This window comes from Anser anser, assembly GCF_964211835.1.
Source record: "Anser anser genome assembly, chromosome: 4".
Classification (NCBI taxonomy): Eukaryota; Metazoa; Chordata; class Aves; order Anseriformes; family Anatidae; genus Anser; species Anser anser.
Window position 1 is genome coordinate 31,402,832 of NC_139724.1, and position 17,358 is coordinate 31,420,189.

The 17,358-nt window shown below is 39.0% G+C and overlaps 1 protein-coding gene across 2 annotated transcripts in view; it reads right to left on the minus strand.

Annotated features, from left to right (window-relative positions):
- Positions 1-2,623: 2,623 nt before the first annotated feature.
- The window catches only part of GLRB (glycine receptor beta), a 51,502-nt gene continuing 36,767 nt past the window's right edge, over positions 2,624-17,358 (minus strand). For both annotated transcript variants that reach the window (XM_083833837.1, XM_083833838.1), the window contains 2 exons: positions 16,177-16,469; positions 2,624-5,477 (listed from right to left, as the gene is read on the minus strand). In XM_083833837.1, the coding sequence (XP_083689963.1) occupies positions 5,181-5,477; positions 16,177-16,469 (590 nt within the window). In that variant the 3' untranslated portion in view covers positions 2,624-5,180. The remainder of the gene's footprint in view (positions 5,478-16,176; positions 16,470-17,358) is intronic.

Here is a 17,358-nt window from a genome sequence, read left to right on the forward strand (position 1 = left end):
ACGTTTCACAGACACGAGCTGGCAAACGCCCACGCGAGCTGACTCCAAACCAAGTGCCTGAGCACAACAGGCAAGGCAGCATAAAGCTTTGTGGGGGTTAACACCAAAGTCTGCCTTCTAATTTCCTACGCGAGCAGGTAGGCCTCTCAGCCCGGGCTCGCCGTTGCCATGGCTACGTTGCTAGCGGTCCCCAAGTCAGCAAGTTTAAAGCTAATTTGGCTAAGCCTGCATTAGCTGCAGACATTTTAGTGACTGCAGCGTAGACATATTCATCGCATTGAAGGGTTTTCAGAAAGATTTCCAAACAGACCTGTGATTTTTATTTTTAACGTCTACTGGCACTGCTACCGCTGATGGAGTGAGGACAGGTTCTGGTAGGTGGGTAGGTGGGCGAGTTCCCAAAGTCAGCCAAAATGCCAGGGTGTGCTGCAAGCAGCCCAGATATTTTCTACAGCGGTATAGACGTAACTGTAACAACAAGAATTTACGTGTTTAAAGCTGAATTTGTTTTCTGTAAATACCATTGGCCCTCCTTTATTCCAGTGTAGGGTCTCCTATGGAAAGAAATAGGTTTTGTATCTTTCTGGCACCACAGATGAGCTTTTTTTTTTTTTTTTTTTAAAGTTAATCTTCATGTTTGTATAAGAACGCAATTGTTATAGGATATTGTTACTACAACCAGCAAATTAAATTGTAGACACAAAGAAAACTATTATTTAATCTCTCTGTACCGAAGTTCCTCTTTTTCTCAACGTTATCTTCTCTAATCCCAGAATTAGTGTACCAAAGTGTCAAGTAATGGTGTCCTATCATTCCCTTATCTGCTATATACCACTCTTGTACTCATTTCAGCACTCAGTTATCTCTATAGCCTGACAAATCGCTTGACATTGCATACACTCAGGTTGCACTCTCTTGGAAATAAATAATTTATTGTTACCTATTCTATAAATATCCTCAGCACGAGTCATCCAATAACTGCAATGGTAAGCTACTTGAAGAAGAGACTAATGCTCTCAACTGTATTATAAACTCTCTTAATAAATTAACTAAATATATATGACAGAATCTCTTAAGTAAGTTATTGTCTCTCTCCAGAGCAAAATATTTTAAAATAAGGTAGGATAACTGATAAGTGCGTTTCCACAGGCAGATCAATCTTTGTGGGTCATGCTCATGGTAACTATCCCAAAGGGCAGCGTTAGTACATTACCTTTAATGGATAGTAGGGCACTGAAGCAGCTTTCTCTTTACGCAAAGATTTCCTGTTACCAAGTCCAAATTAATATGGAGACTTTAAAGCATGAAACCTTACTTTCTAAGTAAGTGGTCAGCTTTCTTTAAGTTGCACTCACAGAAATAAACTCCCTTCCTCACTGAAAAGGCACGGTGCTCACTTTTACCATCTCAGCCAGAATTAACAGGAGACTGAAAAAAAGAGGTGACCAAAGCTCCGCAGAGCTGCTCCTACAACTGGGTATCAGGTATGAGTCTAGCCAGCATCACAAAGTAAGGTGTAGATTTACATCACACTTTGAAAATGAAGTAAATTGCTTCAGACAATGCATTTCATGCATCCTAACAGGGTATTAATGCATAGCAGCTGATAAACTTTTCATGTCACATCTTTACTTACTGCATAGCTTGAATTTGTGGGTGAAGTTAACCAATGAATTAATTCATCTCCAGTAGCACTTCCTGTTGACGGGTCTGAATATGTTCTGAAAACCTGAAGCAGAAAGATACCTACAAGTTCATAACGCTTTGAAGGAAAGGAGTGAGCCATTTGGATGCTACCCCTCTATGCTTAAGAGCCAAAGAAATACTGAGGTTTATGTTAAGGGTAGAAATTTGTAATTCGCCTACCAGTCAAGAGGAGAACTTCAAGCAAATGTCATCTGAAACACAGATGGTCTCTCCCTTAGAAACAGATTTTGCTATCATGCAGTTTGTTAAGACATCACGACTAGATAATCCAGTTACTAATATGTTCTTCATAAGCCTCACCTTTACTACTGCTTGAATGTCCTAATTTCTACATTTTTCAAATCATACTGCTGGCATGTTTCTATATCTTTCCATTGATTTTATGTCCATTTATTTTTAAATTATTAGCATTTTTACTTCTTAATATCAAGTAACATCCCTTACTGCCTATACAGTTTTATATTTGCACCTCTTCTGGAAATAAGTCAACAGGCAGAATTTTACAACTAGAGGGTGCTGGAGGACCATAATGTGATATGATACGCAAAACTTTCAGTGACCTTTAGTGGAAAGAAGCAAAATAAAATAAATCAATTATTACTGCTCAGTAGGACAAGTTAATATATTCTGAGGTAGTACAAATACTGCAATATTATCTAGTGTAAGTAAAAATATTAATACTTTATAGCTGATACTGTTTTATTTTAAATTGTTTCAAATTTCCTCTTAAACTTTGTTTCTGTCCTTAGTCTTTGTGCAGTAATGAAAGAAAAGCCTTTATCTTAATAGTACACATTCCTTTTGCTTCCTTTTGTGTGAGCTGGAAAGCAATTACAGTGTATTAGTGATCACATGTTTTATGATAAAACACAAAAGTCATCAAGTGAGCAGGTAAGCAAGAAGGAACAAAGATTAATTTAACAATAAAATCTATAATTGAGATTATACAGATAAAATGTGGACATTAATTACAGATAAATCATTTAATAAGAGTTCTAACAAGAAAATTATCTTCCAAAAGTCATATAATTTCTAACACAGGATCATTATTTTCTTGCCTTCCAATACTGTAAGAAAAAATACAAGTATGAGAATAAATAATGTCTATAAATATAGCACTCTGATTGTATCTATAAAAGTTACCCCTCCCTTCCTTTGTCTCTTTGAGTTATCCTTATTGCTTCTTCGAGTCTCTAACAATTCTGTAAATACCTTCAATAGGCAAAAATTCTGAAACTTTGAACTAGATCTTAATGATACCGTATTTTCCCCCAGTTCAACATGGAGGAATTTAGGATCTCTCTTCTGAAACATTTGGGATCTCCCTTATATTTCCTCTACTGATAAAGGAATCCAAAGGACAAATTGAGGCTGCCTAGCAAAGATATTCTTTGAAATCTCAATGAGAAAATGGCAAGGAAGCTGGTGGAAATTGTGTAACCTTATTCTGAACAACAGATCTCTTCCACCCAAATATGAATTGCTGCTTCTAGACTCAGGAATGAGAAACTTTTGTAGGAATTCGTCTCATGAGTTGTAAAAAGATGTTAGGCCAGTAATCACCAAGAATCTCAAAGATGGAAAGCCAACCTAAAACCAGTATTGGGCTATGGATCTCAATGTGGAGTTGATTAGAAAACCACAGTTAACAGATCCGTCAGGTGCCTGGTGAACCCAGCGTGACCTGGTTCTCTCTTTATATATTCCCAAGCTGACCTTCTGACTGTGCAGGTTTGTGGTACATGGACAATGCTCCATGAGCAGGCAACACAGAAGTGATAGGAGAGTCTTATGCCTTGCATGGGCTCAACACATAACAGAACTGCAGCACAACAAATGTGAATTTATCTGTTTTTACCTTATGGAATATTTGGGGTATGTAATTCAGTCCTTTCCTCTTTTATGAGGAGCCAATAATCTGTATTGCCTTCAATGAATTGCCAAGTTAGTGAGAACTGTCATATTTCAATGTTTTAACTAAATATTATGCCCCAGTTTTACAAGTGGAAAGGTGGTTCTCTATGGTATGTTGACAAGGGCTGAAGCATAGTCCCTATGTGTTCCCGAGGAACATAAACTACTTGGATGCCTTACATACAAGAAGCTTTCATTTGGCTGTGTTTCACCTCATGACTTGCCCTTACAGAGAGGTGTACCCTGGCACCCATGCGAGACCACAGGTACGGATTCCTGCCCTACACACCCTGGGGAGTTCGTGTTTCTGCAGTCTCCATGTCACGTGGTTTCCTCTGGAAAATGGAGAGCAGCCTCTGATCAGAACTGTTGCATGCACAGGACCTTATTTTCCAAAACGTAGCAGCCAGATAAATGAGCAGGTGAGGGCAGCCATTAATTAGCACATAGACACAAGCATTCATGACATCAGTCTCAGGGCCTTAGACCTTTGGACACTTCTTCACTTCTACTGGTGGCTAGGTGTTAGCTTTGGTCATAGGCGCTACAACAAGCAAGCTTAAAAAGTATAACTAGTGTTAAAATGGGATTTCAACACGAAAAATATAGTTTCTTTAAACTGAAGGCTTTCAAGCGGATAAACAAAACAAAATGAGTAACACATATCAGATTCAACAAAAAAGAAATTTCGACTTTTATACTGCATGCTCGCAAGACACTAGAAAAGATGGGCCAGAGGACAGAGTAATGTAAAAATGTGTAATATAACCTGATACTGAACTGCACCTTGTAATGCTTCTCCAATAGTCTTGATACCTTTAGTCCAGAAAGCAGACGGTTTGTTTTTGACGTGTCATATCTAGCTTGTGCCCAAGGAAACAGCAGTCAAAATTGGGCACAATGCTTTATTGTCAGCATATTCTCACACACTTTTGAAGTGTGCTTGCTTGATGGATACATTTTTTTTTCTTTTTCCTAAATGAGCTGATTTTACAAAATTAGCAATTCTCTGATCTTTATTTTTCCACATAGACAAGCTCAGCTTAATCAATGCTGCCCTCACTTACAAGGACTAAATAATATTTCACAACTTTGCTTTTCCTTCAACAGCACCATCTAAAATTATACAAGAGCAAGATTTTTTTTTCTCTGAAAGTCAGCAGAAAAGCTGTTGAATACTACATATACTAGAATACTGGTTTTAATAATACTTAACGTGCACATCAGTGTCATTGTCAGAAACACTTTAAATCTCTGTATATTACTAATAACTGAAGAGAGTTATTCAGCTTTATAATGTCGTATGCATTATCTTTCATATATTCCTAAAGCAGGATGTATGCTGTACATTTATATACAACATTGGTAGGAGCACAGACATTGCAGTGTCATGCTTTCATTCAGATTTCAGATGCCATATTTTCAGTACAATCGCATGGCATCAAAATGCAACATATTGCTTTGCAAATGCAAATAATTTCACACAGTGGCCTTCATGACTGGGAAGGGGTAATGAAATGAGATATATTTTACACATGAAAAAATAAATAAAAGATTTATCATAAATATATGGACCAGTATATGACATTGAAGAACAAGAAGCAAAAAGGAAACAGTGCTCTTGCATAAAGATCAATTCTCTTTGCTGCTGATGGAATGACAGGCTTGGGAGGAGGAGGCTTCTTGTTGTTCTTGGCTTGAGATTTCCCAAGCCCATTGTTGACTTCAATGGGCTTCCCATAACAGTCATAATTTGATAATTCAAAATCTCTTGGCAAGCTTCCAACAATGCTGAAATCGTTGGATCTCAGATCAGATTTCGAAGTGCAAACTTTTTTGCATCTGGTCTCACCAACCTATGAAATAAAGAGTGAGGGGAATCATGATCTACTCACCATATTTCATTAACAAACTTAATGCAGCTGCTAGAGAACACTACAAACAAACATATAGGAAATTACTTGTTGATACGGATACATTACATCAGCCTAATTTGCTGAATGGTTGCTTTATAAGTACTTAAGGATGATCAGTCAATCATATAAACTAATCCAAACATTCATAATTGTGTAATTTTTCATGCACAAGGTGCCTCATGCTGTGCAACCTGCTATAGTTAGACTCCTTCATTTTAAGATGATAGAAAGGGAGGGAGTATTTCTGTAGAGAATATTTTTGGAAATAAGTCCTGTGCTGATGAACCTTCAGGAAAGATACTATTCAATACTTACATTTTTCTGAGACCTGGAAGCTCCATTCAGAATTAACCCTAAAATTCAGTGTTTGATCCAAGAATTAAAATCTGTTCTGGTTCTACATACCACCCAAGTCGAGATCCTAAATCTCATCCTACGGTGAGAAGTACAAGGTGAGAAGGCACTTTCTTTGTAGTCCTTGGTGCCTCTCTAAAGACAATGAAGTAGTTGAGTCACCATCCAAGAAGGGATGTAGACATGAAGATGTGGTACTTAGGGCCATGGTTTAGTGGTAGACTTGGCAGTGCTAGGTTAGTGGTTGAACCTGATGATCTCGGAGGTCCTTTCTAATCTAAATGATTCTATGATTCTATGCAGCAAAGATGAGACACCATTCTCCATGCTTCCCACCGGTACCCTGGAGAATGGTGTAACTGGGAAATCTAAATTGAGCAGATGAATATCTGTCTTTCCCACAGTTCCATCAAGGATCTTGGCGATCAAGTACTACTGTGCTAAGCAGCAATCCCAGGTGAATCTCCCTCTCCTACAGACCAGACAATCCTATTGGCACATACAATGAATATTTAAAAGAAAAAGGCATTTGATGTCCTTCAAATGGAAGAGTTTTTTAGGAAAAAAAAAAAAAAAAGGTTCTGATATTCCCTTCCTTGCATTTTAGAAAGATACTATTTCAGGTACAACAAATCTCTAAGAGGATCACCCTGCACTGTTAGGTAGCTTGAAGGAATTTGAAGACTTCTTTCAAGGCACTGTGCTTTGTGACTTTGGTAAGTCTCTCACAAAGTTTCATTCCATTTGGAGTACACAGAAAAGCAGAAAAAAAAAAAAAAGGTACCGGTTATGAAACATAACTGTATAACTGCATCATTAATGCCATTTGTTTGCATATTTAAACTGAGAGTTATTGCAAAAAGTGCTGGTGCACAAACCAGGTGGCAGACGTGGGGAACTGACATTAAGATAACTTTAGCCTGGGGTTTTCTGGAGTCTCTGATCCACTAAAATTTGGTTCTCCCAAAAGCTCCCCATCCCTTGTTCCCAACAGTCCATCCCTCCACCACAAAGCCTTCAGGTATTCTCCTTTCAGCTCTCTCCACCTCTTATTTTCTGCAGTTTTAGGCTGATGGTTAAGGACATTTGCATTAGCACATTTTGTAAGTTATTAAAATAATTATAATGGACTATGGTACCAGACTTACGTATGAATGAAAAATATTCTGGAGAATATTACTAGCTTCTCTATGACAACTGACAGGTTATCCTGAATAACAAGAACTGTCGTAGTTGGCAATCTGATAAGTTCCCCCCAGTCTTAGATGTCTTCAATCAAGTTGTGAAGCAGACCCTTGAGCAACGAAAGTGTAACTTGCAGGACTGAACTGCATGTTAACTCAAGAGTTACAGGAATATTATTCCTTCACTACATATTTATCAAATTCCTAATTTTCTCACGGTCAAAACTAGTAAGATTTAGTAGGGCTGTAATAAGAAATACAATCATGTATGAAATTACAGGCTTCCTTTTGGATTTGCAGAAGTATGAGTCCATTCTTCATAATACCAGATATATATTGTAAAACTCTGATACTAATGCCCATCTATATGCTCTCCTTGCACAACACAGAATATTCCTGTTCCTACTCCAGTATTAAAGAGTATTCTGGTCAAGGCTTTTACAAATCAGTTCTCATTCACTTGCAGGAAGGAGAACTGAGGAAATAGCTTCTAGGTCACCTCTTCATTACAAGTAGAAGATTGTTCACACCACATTCACACAGAGCTGTGCTTAGTTTATTATCAGCTGTACTAGTGATTTATCAGGGTGACACCATTTTCCTTGTAAGAGCAACCTGGCCCAAATATTTCTTTTCGAAGTACATGCCTCTTGCATAAAAAAATTCCTTTCATTTCCCTGGGTTTACATCTCATGTGCTTCTACTTTCTATATTCAGTTTCTGCCTGGACATATTTTTTAATTTCTTCTCATACATCTCTTCAACTCTCTAATATTTCTGTTGTTTTCATCTAAATCCTCTTCAGCTCACCTGCAACCTTCCCTAAAACAAGTGAGGTAATGTATATTAAATGCAGTTTGACTGCTTTTTTTTAACCCTGTCTCTGTTTGTGCTAGAAGTGTAACAATACTCCTGATGCCTACCAAAGGCTATGAGGACCATTCCAACGGAAAATGATTCCATGGGACTTGATTTTAGAGTACCACATGAAAGATTTGTGTAGAAGGTAAAACACTGTTAAAGAGGTATGGTTTCCCATACCTCTTACATACTTTCAACTTCATCCTGACACAGAAGTTGACCTAGGTAAACATTTGTGTAGTTTACCTCACCCTGCCTCAGCATCATGACCCGTGGGCCAGGTCCGGCCTGCAGGATGCCTCCCCCAGACCTACTGCGCTGGGGACAGGGAGCGGCTGTCTGGGAAGGAGGGAGTGCCGCTCGAATTGTGAATGCCGTGTCCCAGATAGAGGCAGGCAGCTGCTCTTCCTCCCACCGGCGCGGAGGTGGAGAAGGGCAGGGAAAGGCGCCATGGCTCTTGGGGCCTGGCCCAAAACACAGACTTAGTTCCAGTTTCTCACAGGAGTGGGCCACCTTGTCTGGGTGTACGTTGGACAGGACACCTGCCCTTTGATGAACAGTTCAGAAATACCTAAAAACGACTCCTAGAAGCCAGAAGGTCTGTTTTGATGACCCATTCTCACCTTTTCAAAAATTTAAGCTGAGGGTTGCTCACAGACAAACTCAGCACCTGCCTCTGCCCTGGCTGCTATGCTCCAAAGTTGCAGTGTGTGGACCACTTACACTAGATTTTCCTTTAAAAAAAAAACATCCAGAATGGGGAATTTTTTTTCACAACCTTGTTCCTCACAAACATATGTACGTTATTTCTAACCTGAATTTATTTGGCTTCAATTTTCAGTCACGAGGCATGACTATACTTAGCCTGATTAACTGCTAGTACTTACAGACAGTAACAAATCTAGCCTTGATTTTGCATAATTCAGATGATGTAATCAGGCTGACATATGAAGCCAAATGTTCTTCAGAGTTTCTTACCTCCATACCCTTACCTCTGTCAAACTAACTGATAATCTTTTTTAAAAATATATAGTTTGATTAAATCAATAAACATGGAGATCACCTTTAATTTCACCGACTCATTTAAATTTATTAGCTAACATGGGGCTTAATTATGAATATTAATAATAATACTTATGAGTTATTATTTGGCCCCTGTTAGCTCTTCAGTATTTTCCACTGATTGATGCCAGGCTTATAATTATTCACATAATGCCATTTAGCCTTTAAAAGTACTGGCACAAAGTTAGCTTCCTGCAGTCTTCTGGAACCCTCCCCGTTTAAAAAGTTTTATTACAAAATCAACATTTATGTTCCACAGCAATAATGGACCATATCTTTAAAAAATCTTACAGGCAACTTTAGTTGACAACCCGATTTTAAAATGTCTGACTTTAATAGGTACTGTTTAACATCCTCATTAGCTACTGTCGATGGAAACTAGTTCATCATCTGACTGCATATATCTGGCTTTTCCCCAGACACAGACCAGAACATTTGATCAACATTTCTGCCTTTTCTGCTAATTCTTGACACTTGCAGCACCTCTATCTAATATTGGGATAATACTCTTGTGGCTGTTTTTTGTATTATTGCTATATACGTGCAATAACTTGCTATTGACCTCAGTTATGCTAACCATATATCCCTTTTGTCATTTTGTTGTTGTTATACTTTTTCATTATCTATTTCCAATATTTTCTGGATTTCAAGTTCTATTAATTGCTATCCATTTCTCCTTTTGCTGGTAAGAAGAAATGAGAAATGCTTGAAGCTGAGTTACTTTACAGTCACTCAGTCACTGGGGAGACTATTTTCAATTTTTCTCTTTTGTTTTGTTTTTAATTAGTACAGCTTTCCTTCTGGTCTGTAGCTGTCTTGAACGTTCTTAGCTCACCGTCATCACTCATATTTTTTGTTTAAATTATCCCAGAAAGATAAGACAAAATGGTTTTCAAATTCATCAAATCTGTCCTTTCACAATACCAAGAATACTACAACTAGACTAAATTTGTTTTGTGTAAACAGAAAAAAAAATCAGCTTTTCACTTGATTGTTCATCCCGTGATCCCAATTTTGGATTTAGGAATTTTTGAGATGACATATGCACTGTGTATAATTTCTAGCAAAGCTTTGAACATGCTATAGCACCGGCAGCCTCTCAAGCTCAGCACGAGCCCTGCAGGATGAATTGCCTCCCCGCTGCAACGCAGCACTCTCTGACCTACAAAGCACTTCTCCTCTGACATAAAATTTTCTCTTCCGTTCACCCAACCTCTTTTGGCATGCACATCTGTCGCTAGTCCTGCCACTTGTGTAAAAGTCCTCCAGATGAAGGTATACTTGTAACAAATTCCATCATTAATCTTTCTTGCACTTGTCCTGTACTCTTTTCCTGCTTTTACCATAATGATGGATTTAGATCATCAATAAAGTAGTTGTTAAGCATTAGTGGGTATTCAAATTGAGTATGTTTTATGGCGTAGGCAGCAGGAATTTGTTATCACATTCCAGATACTGTATTCCCTGTGAATTCTTATTACCCTACTAACTACAAACTACAGCACAAATAATAGTTACACACAAAATATCACAGGATCCCAGCCTAGCTGAGGTTGGAAGGGACCTCTGGAGATCATCTAGTCCAGCCCCCCTGCTCAAATCAGGGTCAGTGAGATTGCTCAGGGCTTTTACACTCATGTTCCGAATTATCTCTAAGGATGGATACATGAGTCACTAGAGCAGAAAGTACCTACCCTGTACCTGAAATGCTGTCAGCAACGATTAAAATAGACTGTAGCCTGTGGTTTTCCATACAAGCTAAAATGTAAACTGGGTTTATGGTGGTTCTACAATAAAAATCTGTGTCTGAGTCTCATTCAAAGTGAAAACACAATATGGGAAGATCAGGTAGCCATGGGTCACCACCAGTGGTCAGGTATACTCTAAATCAGTTTGAGATGAACATAGCGCATATCAGGTTTCAGAGACTAGATGCAGCTCTGACAAGATAAGGCAAGCAATAGCACTACTTCTCTTCAAAAATAACTGGGTTTAAAGCTAATACCACCACTTGCATAGACCTATTCATCATCTGCCAGAGCCATTCTTTTAGCAAATGTTCACTTCAGTCATCAGCGCATTATCTGTGGGGGACAGCTTGATGGGCTTGATGAAAATGTGACTTTTCAAATGGAGGGGTATTGTTAGAGTTAACAGTGCAATTGCTCCCTGTAATCACGCCACCAGTGAAAGAAAAAAAGAAACTGATTCATCTTCAAAACATTTCCCTTTTTGCTTGTTTTTCTCACTGTATGGTGTTGCATTGCTAGGAAACAAACTCAAACTCCTACTGAGGATTCCCAATAAAAAAACACTGCCAGCGGTTACCACCAGGTTGTATAATTTTCTCCTCTGCTTAGAACAGCATCTACTTGCAGCCACTATGAGCTAAGGGAGCCAAATGGTTTTCTCATGGCTTACTGCCTGTATATGCACAGCCATTACAGCTCCTAGCAAAACTAGCACAAGTGCTTATGTTGAATTTTCTCTCTCTCTCTTTTTTTTTTTTTTTTTTTTTTTTTACAGATTCAGGGCGATCTTGCCAGAATGTACCTGTTGACTTTACTCACACAGACATACTGATAAACCTCTCTGGGCTTAAAATGGCACTGATCTTTGAAGGGCTTTTGCTGGGGGTCATGAGTCATGAAGCACTGACTCTGGGGTTTGGTGCATACTGGCAACAGCTTTCACCTCAGCCAGTACCCAGGACTTGGTAGAGAGGAGAAGCTATGCATCCATAGAAGGCTCTCTCCATCTTTGTCTGATTCTCAAATTGTGAACTTTGTTTTCATTCTGCCATATTCGTTTTCACTATTGGTGACCACCAGTCATGATCACTGACTGCTGACATGGTGCCAGAAGTGCTTTCAGCTAAGAATTTCCAGGGAGACACTGACAGGTTTTGTTACAGGGGACCTCTTCTCCTTACCTTCTATTACAAATGGCATCAAGCTTCTAATTTTTAGGATATAATGTAAAGTTTATTCCTTTACCCAATTTCTAGTCATAAATGTGTTTTTAGGTATGATCATGCCCTTTGTTTTGGCTCTTTTTTGAACAATATGAAATATGCCAAGTGTCCAGACCAGATGCCATTTTAATCTTTCATAAATGGAGCGAGCACATGCACACGAGCTGTTCCATGAGGACTGGAAGCAAGGAAGCCCAATGTCCCCCACTCGCTTCCCTGTGCTCCCTCAAATCCTCCCCATGCCTGGGACCTTCCCAACCCAACACCCCTGCTGCACCTTAAATACCAACCCCTTCCCCAGTGAGAGGCAGCAAGAGTGTGACTTGCAGCTTGGGCAACTCCAGCAAGCTCCTGGCCTTGGGATCAGGTGAATTTTGAAGTGAAATAAAGCAATTTCTCTTTTTAAACTTGATTCCCCTCTAATTAAACTTATGACTATGTAACAGCATCTCTTAGTTAGTATCTCATAATAATTAAGTGCTTCATTTAGGCTGGATTTGATTTAGGCAAGCATTTGTAAATGGAATTATTCATGCTTTCTGTTTTCCCCAACTTGGAGTCTTGTGTTTTTAGGTTTTTCCTGTTGGCTTTACCTTTGAGCCCCATCTGGTCTATCCATTGCTTCAAGTCCAGCTACAGTGAAATTTCCAGCTATGCCCTTTTTCACTTTTTCCTTAGTATCACCTTCTGGGTTTCATGACATAGTGCATTTGGATTTCCATATTCCTCTTGTGAGGAAAGAATTAGAACATCCTTAAACATTTCTGAAGGATGCACATTCATTTCAGGGATGCAGTTCCAAGTTGTCTTTTAGGAGAATGTATTGGTTCACCTACGTCTTTCAAGATATTTATCACAGTATGTGCTCTCTCCTCACACAAAGTCCTACACAACCTTGATGAGAAACAGCAATTGAAGATCTGTGACGGCACTCTGGCTTTCCTATTCTTTATGCCTTTCAACATACAGCTTTTTCCATTACCTGCTTCTTTAACACTTCCCTCCCTTGCATATTTGCCATATGACAAATGCATTCTTTACTTGATGGTCACTAGCTCTCTATGGGAGCCAGCCAAATGTTGTGGGGCAGGCCTAGTTTTGGATTAGGAGTCAGAGCTAATGAAAGATTTACACCTGTTCTGATTTAGGAGTGTAGTACAGGCTTCTCCAGGGTTAAGAACTTTCAAGTACTCCTAAGGGGTAGCTAGGTCAGAGAAGGAGCTTTCAGCTAGGTATATTTATAGTGTTCAAATAAATAGAACATGGTGCATCTGTAGATGCATGTAAGCATCTAAAGTCATGTTTACCAATTTAAATGTATCATTCTTCTGAAAGTTGCTAAATACCTGCTCCCGGAGCTGTTCAATACCTCTAGAAGTCATACGGCTTATTTATAACATCCAAGTATAGATTCAGTGATCCAAACATGTAACTTTGAGAAGTTAATTTTATCTTTGTCTTACTGAAATAAAATGTACTGGTCCGGTGGAGTGTTTCAGTTACAGGGTAAATGCTCTATATGTGGTTCTGAGCCATTTAGCCTACTCGGACATATGCCAAATTGTTGGTATGTGAGCAAATCCATGACAGTCAGAAGAAGTATATTAGTGTATTTTCAGTGTATACCTGAGAACAATTTCTACCTGAATTATGTCCATATCAGCTATACCTGCCTTTGATTCATGGTCTCTTCCATGTTGCTGTGATGTACAGAATAATATAACCTGTTGATCTTCATTTCTTATCTTCTTCAGAAAAATTTCGTTCTTCTAACCAAAAGGAAGCACTTCAGGAACAATATACTGCAGCCACTCTGCCTGTCAGTCATTCTGCTCCCCAGTCCTCAGATTGTCATTCACTTCTCATGTATCTCACACTTTAAAAACATCACTTTTCTTTGGAACTGAACTCTGGCTTATTAAGTTATCACAAGATGAATACAACTTTCTTGGAATTTTTCTATAATATAAAGCAATCCCTGTTCACATAGTTATGGAAATTGAATACCCTTCTTCTTTGCCTCCATTGACTTCCAAACAACTTGAGCAGGCAGTCCATGCCCTGCTGTTCCTTTGGAGCTTCCACCAACTCTCAGCTCAGCTAGACTGTCATTGTCCCAACCTCCCAACCTGTGTCCTCTCCAGAATGCACTAGCATCATGGTTGTATAACATCCTGGACCCACACAATTCATCAGTCAGGGCCCATCTTTCCTCTCAGCCTGGTGATCTTCCCAGCAAGTCCCAGCTCATATCACCCTTCCACAAGTAGGCTATATTTCAAAGCAGGGGACTGGACACAAGCAATCACTGGCTGTAAGAGGAGGAGACCACTCAACCACATGGCCAGGTTTTATGTCATTGGGTACTTATTTCCAAAATGCCTCAACAAACAAATGTTTTATATCTGCATAAAGATCATCAGAAGCTACACAAGTTCAGGACTCCTTACAAATCCAACACAGATTACTGTTGCGGACACTACAGATATTTGAATGCTAAAGGTCTCTGATAACAAATAGGGAGCACACTGAAAAGCGCAGGACAAATATGACATGTTGGACCTGACTCTGTAAGATCTCAGAGGGCAGACTAAGGTTTAAATCCTAAAAGCCTTCTGCCTGCTGTTAGACACCACTCATGAGGAATGTTACCAAATTTTTGTGGGTAATGACTCCCCTTCCTCTGAGCCTTGAAATACACTGTACAACCAAGCTTACCTTCTTGGAAAAAATATTAAAAGATGACAGGATAGCAAAGATGGCAAAAGTTATCATTTTATACTCTGTGTATACGACAACGGTAAGCACCCTGTGCACCCACTAAGGTGTACACACTGAGGAGAGTCAGCAGTTTAGCAATACGCTTTTGTTCATATAATCAAAAGTCAAATTATCAAAAAAAAATCAATTATCAAAAAAAGTTTTTTATTAATCTTGTCATTGATTAAGCTTTACACTTACACTTGTTAAATACTCCAAATAGGAATAAATAGATTTTATGCTGCTCTGCTGGACTGTTGCAACTATTTTGTCACAAGAAAGAGGTGAATTTGGGACCCACAAATTGTTAACCACAATTGTAACACATTCAGTTTAGTGGAAGCAAAACTGTGGCTAAGCCATCTTTCTACTCAGTTCCCATGTCGCCTGGGGTTAGGGAATTACTTGTGATTCAAGTCAAAGCAGTCAGTGGGTTGTTCTAAGCTGAGCCTGGTTGCCTGCCAAAACAGTTCCCAGGAGGTTCTATCAGATGAGAATTACAGTAGTCAAGTGCTCTGTGCTATCAGCAACTCCTCGGAATTGGGGGTAATTAGTTATGGGGCAATGCCAGCTTTATACTAGGGCTGGGTTTCTGCCATCCTGCATAAATGACTCCCTCCTTAAAGAAGCTTTAAAGTCATATGGTATGCTACCGATATCACTTGGATCTGGCCAAATAGCTTTATTTTACACATCTAAATTGTTGAGCCATTGAAAACTATAAGCCAAATTCATACTCCGCATTATTTTAGCACAATGTATTTTCTTCCATAGAATAAATATCAACTAAATATTACTCAGGACTAGGGGCAGCTGCCTGGAATGTCTAGTAACTCTTGGGGCATATGGAAAACTTTGACCTGAGCTAAGATGTACATCTAATCTTCATCCATAGAATGAGCTCTGACCGATTTACTCTATCTGGCAACACACAAAATGCAGGAACTCTTTGACAGACAAACAGATCGTCTTTTATTTACAAATGTCAAGACTTCTGAATCCCTGGCTATAGAGATTCTTCACATGCAATGTAGTGCAGCTGTGGCCACTCCAAGGAAAGCAATGAGATGGGTGTTATTTGAGTATGCTCTCAACAAATACTGACTGAAAGTCCTGTCCTCTGAATAGTTACAGTTTGACAGCTGCTATTTATTATTAAAAGAAAAATAGCAACTGTAAAGCTGCTTGCTGCTTTATTTACCTTAAGCTCAGCAACAACCATGGTACTAAGATATTAAAAGATAAATTTTTCATTTAGACATTTGACCCCAAATCACTAGGGACCAATTGGCAGGGTGGATAGCCATTAATTACCAGTATGTTCTTAGTGTCTTGGCCACTTCTAAGATTAAGCACCATCCAAAGCTATTACAGCAGTGTATTTTTGGAACTACATTAATAGAGGATAATGCTGATTTTGCGTATGCAGCTTGACAGCTCTTACCTGTAAAGTGCTGATGTGGACAGGAGTCCCCGTGCCGTTTACAGTGTTCTTTTTGGCAGCGTTTCCACCTTTCCCTTCAGCTTGCTCTGCCTTGGCAATCTTTGCTTTCTCAGCTTCAATTCTTTTGGGATTGTTTAGCATTACCTGAACCACCGCATACTCAACCAGTGATGCAAACCCAAAGAGAAGGCAAACAATCAGCCAGACATCTAAGGCCTTCACATAAGACACTTTGGGAAGTTCAGCAGCAAGAGTAGTACATTCAGATGCCAAGCTGAGCACTGAGAAAATACCTACAAAAGAAATAAGAAGATAACAATTAAAGTGAACTTTCCCTTAACGACACCTGCCTGTGCTCTTCCTCTGAACCAGACAACACCGAATGATGAATCGTAACAGCAAATGGGACTTGACAAAGCGGTAGGCATATTTTGCAACAGGTATACAAAATGCACATGCCTTCAGTTAATGAGTAAGTTAAACTGAATACTTATGTAGGGTATTGTGGTTAATGATGAATTATTAATACTGAGTACCTTCATTTTATAAATGGAGAAACAAATGAAGCTAAACAGGCTGCTGTGGTTCTCCTGCCCCACACAACTACATCACACAACTGGGAAATGGGCTTTCCAGAGACTTATCTTACCATGATCATCTAATTTTGAGAAAATGGAAGAGAAATATATGGTATTTAAATCAAAAGATTCCAAGTCCTTTAACTTAGACTTGAACAGCTACTGTTGTCCCAGAAATCTGAACTGTGCTTCAGCAGGAGCCATCCTCTGAATGACCTGTTCACAAGTATAATATTTAAACTCAAGATGAAAGGGAATGTATCAGTGCATTAAAAAGTCTGTGTTCACAATTCACCACAAAGATGAAAACACTGAGGTGACTGAGGGTCTATGAACACTCCTTGTTTGAGCTTCCAGTATCCAGAGAAAGCTTTCTAGATTAAGAGCTTTTGAGGAAGCCCTTATCATAAAAAAGTACATCTGCAAAGGCTGTTGAAAGGTCACACTCATCGTCAGTCTAGGTTTCAATAAGCACTGCTCTTTACAAGGCTTCCAAACATCACCATTAACACAGGGCTCACATCACAAGAGACAAAATGCAAGTCTGATCTCACAGATTCCCCACAGGCACCTGTGAAATGGGAATAGTAGCATGAACAGCTAG